Raw genomic sequence first — 3441 nt, forward strand, 5'->3', positions numbered from 1 at the left:
ACATATAAATCAAATGACCACTCTTTTTTATTCGTATTCATTTTAGAATAAATAAATAAATCAAAACAATCAATCATATCTATCGTATATGATATATAACTAAATTTAAACAATATGAAGTATATATATATTAACATAAACACCTATTAAAATAAAATTATTTATTTAAATGATTTTATTATCATCGTATCTTATTATAGAAAAAAAATTAAACGTTGATCACAAAAGTTTATGTGAGACTTTTAACAATTTTAGTAATTTATACTCGTTTTGAAAAATTCAAAATAAAAATCTAAAATTTTAATATATGATTAATGTAATTGTGTAATTTATTTTAATAGTAAATAATTAAACAAAAATGATAGAAAACATACAAATTATTAGCAAATCTTCATTATTTAAAATTATTAATTACTATATATATATCATAATCACATTAGATAATTCCGTAGGTTTTATTTGAAAAAATAATATATAATAAATAGTCACCTTGCTTTAGTTAATATCATATGATATCATGTAGTTGGTATTAAATATTTCTAGTGAGATATAAAAATTGAATTAGACCAACATATTTTTTAATTTTAATGTGAGGTGACACGTATGACTAATTAACTACCTAATTAATTGATAGATAAACAATAAGTTTTTTTTAATTATTACAAAATTGATGTTACATCTTTTCAAATGTTTCTTAATTAATATATAGGAGATGCTTGTTTGTTTGTACTTGAAGAAATAAGAAATCTTGAGAATAATTAATATATACTAAAACAGGTACCTACTGGGAATGTAAAGGATGGAAGGAAAATGGATTAATGAGGAAATTAATCTAGATTATCCAATGAATCTTGGGTTCCAATAAACAAAACACGACTAATCATTGGATATTAATAGTATAACATAATAATTAATATTTAACAGATTTTTTAAAAGAAACTGTCTCTTTTCTCGAAGAATAAAGAGAGATTTACGAAAAGGACACCTAGATCTTAGTTCGATCGCATATTAAATTAAGAGTAATCGACAAAAGTACTTTCAAGATAAGAAGCCAAACAATTTATTAAATAAAACAATTAAATTGCACTAATTTATTATTTTCTGAGAAACTTGCACTTTCTTTATCTGATCAAGCACTAATTTAGGGTTCATGTGATTTACCAAAAATCGACTTATAGTTGAGTTACTAATTCGGGTGATTAGTTGAGATAAACATTCCTCTTGTGGAAATATTTTCTGAGCTACTCATCGTGTTATATTATTAACTCACTGAGACAACTTCGTGGTAATGAGGATCAAATTAAAATCGGAAAACAAAATAATGAGTAGCAAGAACAAAAAGAGCTAAAAGATATTAATTAATATAATAAACGTATTAAGATGATAATAGCAGTGCTTACTCTCTATGATCTAAGCTAAACAAAGCTTAAGCTTCATTATTGCTCTTTCCCGAAGAAGAAGACGAGCCACTAGCGTTTACGCCGTCAGCTCCATCGCCGTGTAGGTTGTGCTCTAAACCGTTTCCACCGTGAACGCCATCATCTTTGGCGTTGTTAACTGCCACGTCGTTGTCAACGCAATGTACGGTGGTTCCGCCAGCGACTGGCTGGTCGCGGCGGTTGTTGAAGGTGTTTTTGTTATTGTGCATCCACACCTTGAGTACGCCTTTATCGACTCCGACCTCACGGCAGAAGTCGCGCACGTCGTCCTCGTCGCGCTTCTGAAACTTCCACCCGATACGGTCGGCGAACTCGTGCATTTTCTCTTTCTGAGCTTGGCTGAACTTCGTCCTGAAACGCTTCCGAGAGCCTGGGGTAAGGTGGTGAGTGGAGAGGTTGTTGGCGGCGAAGTTGAGATCTGAGTACGGTAAGCTGTTTCCGCCGGGTTTATTGGTGCCGGAGAGAGCGAGGAGCATGTAAGAGGAGGAGATAGGAGGTGGAGAAGAGGAAGTAGGGCTGCGAGGGAGATGAGGACCCGGTGGAGGCGGGTGGTGACGGTGGTGAGGCTGGTACTCGAGTGTGGAAGATGGAGGAAGAGACGGTGGAGGCACGGCTGAGGTGAGAGAGGAATCTTCAGGGTCACGGCGGTGGAAGTTACGGTGGCAACCGCAGGCGGCGCATTTGAGGGAAGTTGGATCGGAAGGCGTGGAAGAAGGAGACGGCATGAACTCCCCGCAACCGTCGAGTGCGTGACCGCCAATCGCTGCCGCGTGGTTCTTGAGGCATTCTTTGTAGGTGACGGCGATTGGGTGGTGGTGGCGTTTGGTAATTCCGTTGCTGAAGGAGATTGGTTTGGCTGGTTGGATACGGGTTGGAGTTTCGGGTTCGGGTTCAGGAGATTTAAGAGTCATATCCATTGCTCAAAACTCAAAAGCATCTATGGCTTTTTAATATTTTCAAGATAATCTTGTTAGAAAAGGGTTTAGGTTATGCTCAAAGAAACTCTAGATAAAGAGAGCTAATCAGCTTCTGGAGATCATTTAATATGTTTAAAATAAAACTTTTGGAGGATGGGGAAGATGTCTTATAAGATATCTGTGAATCTGGCGATGAATGCTTGCTAAGACAGAATAAAATAATTAATAGGAGAAATGAAAACTAATAAATAATTAAATAGGAATAATAGTAGTACATATATTTAAAAATAATTTTTCAAAAGAGAGGGTTTCAGGATTGATGATTTAACTATGGTTAATGGCAAACTGGGACCCATAGCAGGGGTGGGAATTTATAGAGTAGTAAATGTCTTCAACCTAAACTGTTGTAAACTTTCTCATGTATTTTGACACTTCTTGTTTTGACTTTTTAAAACAATTTTATCAATTATTCCCTCTTCTATTTCAAATAATTAATTCCTAAGATATTTAGACACATATTAAAAAATTACTAATTTTTACTTAACCTATTTTATTTGCTTAAAAACAACAATAACTATAGCTAATCAACTAATAAAAATCATACTGCAGAATATAAATGGCTTTAAACATCAAACTACATTTATTTCTTACATTAAAAATTCGAAAACATTATTTAAAATAAAACAAAAACAAATTCTGAAAATACTATTTAAAGTGGAAAAGGAAGAACGACAAAAAAAAAGTGGAAAAGGAGGAAATATTAGATTAAACCAGAATTTCACCATAAAGGAACCAATAAAATAGTTGCCAAATAATTCACTTTTATAGTTTTATACGTTTATACAATTGAAATTTACCATTGCGCCACATTCCAATTGTGTTTCTATCTATGGACCATTATTAATTTTTTTTCTTTTCAAAAAGGCTTTGGTTGTTAACCCATTTTCGAATATCAAATTCGTCTATACTCGGATTTGGCCTACGGAATAAGTGATTAACATAGCTGATTAGGGCATTTATTGTTAAAACACGCATCACATTTACAGCGACACATATTCACGTCTTATTACAGGTAATTGACACCG

The 3441-nt window shown here is 33.5% G+C and overlaps 1 protein-coding gene across 1 annotated transcript; it reads right to left on the reverse strand.

Annotated features, from left to right (window-relative positions):
- Positions 1 to 1279: 1279 nt before the first annotated feature.
- LOC106392891 (zinc-finger homeodomain protein 9-like) lies at positions 1280 to 2648 on the reverse strand. The gene has a single exon (XM_013833663.3). The coding sequence runs from the start codon at positions 2354 to 2356 to the stop codon at positions 1427 to 1429; it is 930 nt and encodes a 309-aa protein (XP_013689117.2). The 5' UTR covers positions 2357 to 2648; the 3' UTR covers positions 1280 to 1426.
- Positions 2649 to 3441: the final 793 nt, after the last annotated feature.

Source organism: Brassica napus, chromosome A9, assembly GCF_020379485.1.
Source record: "Brassica napus cultivar Da-Ae chromosome A9, Da-Ae, whole genome shotgun sequence".
Classification (NCBI taxonomy): domain Eukaryota; kingdom Viridiplantae; phylum Streptophyta; class Magnoliopsida; order Brassicales; family Brassicaceae; genus Brassica; species Brassica napus.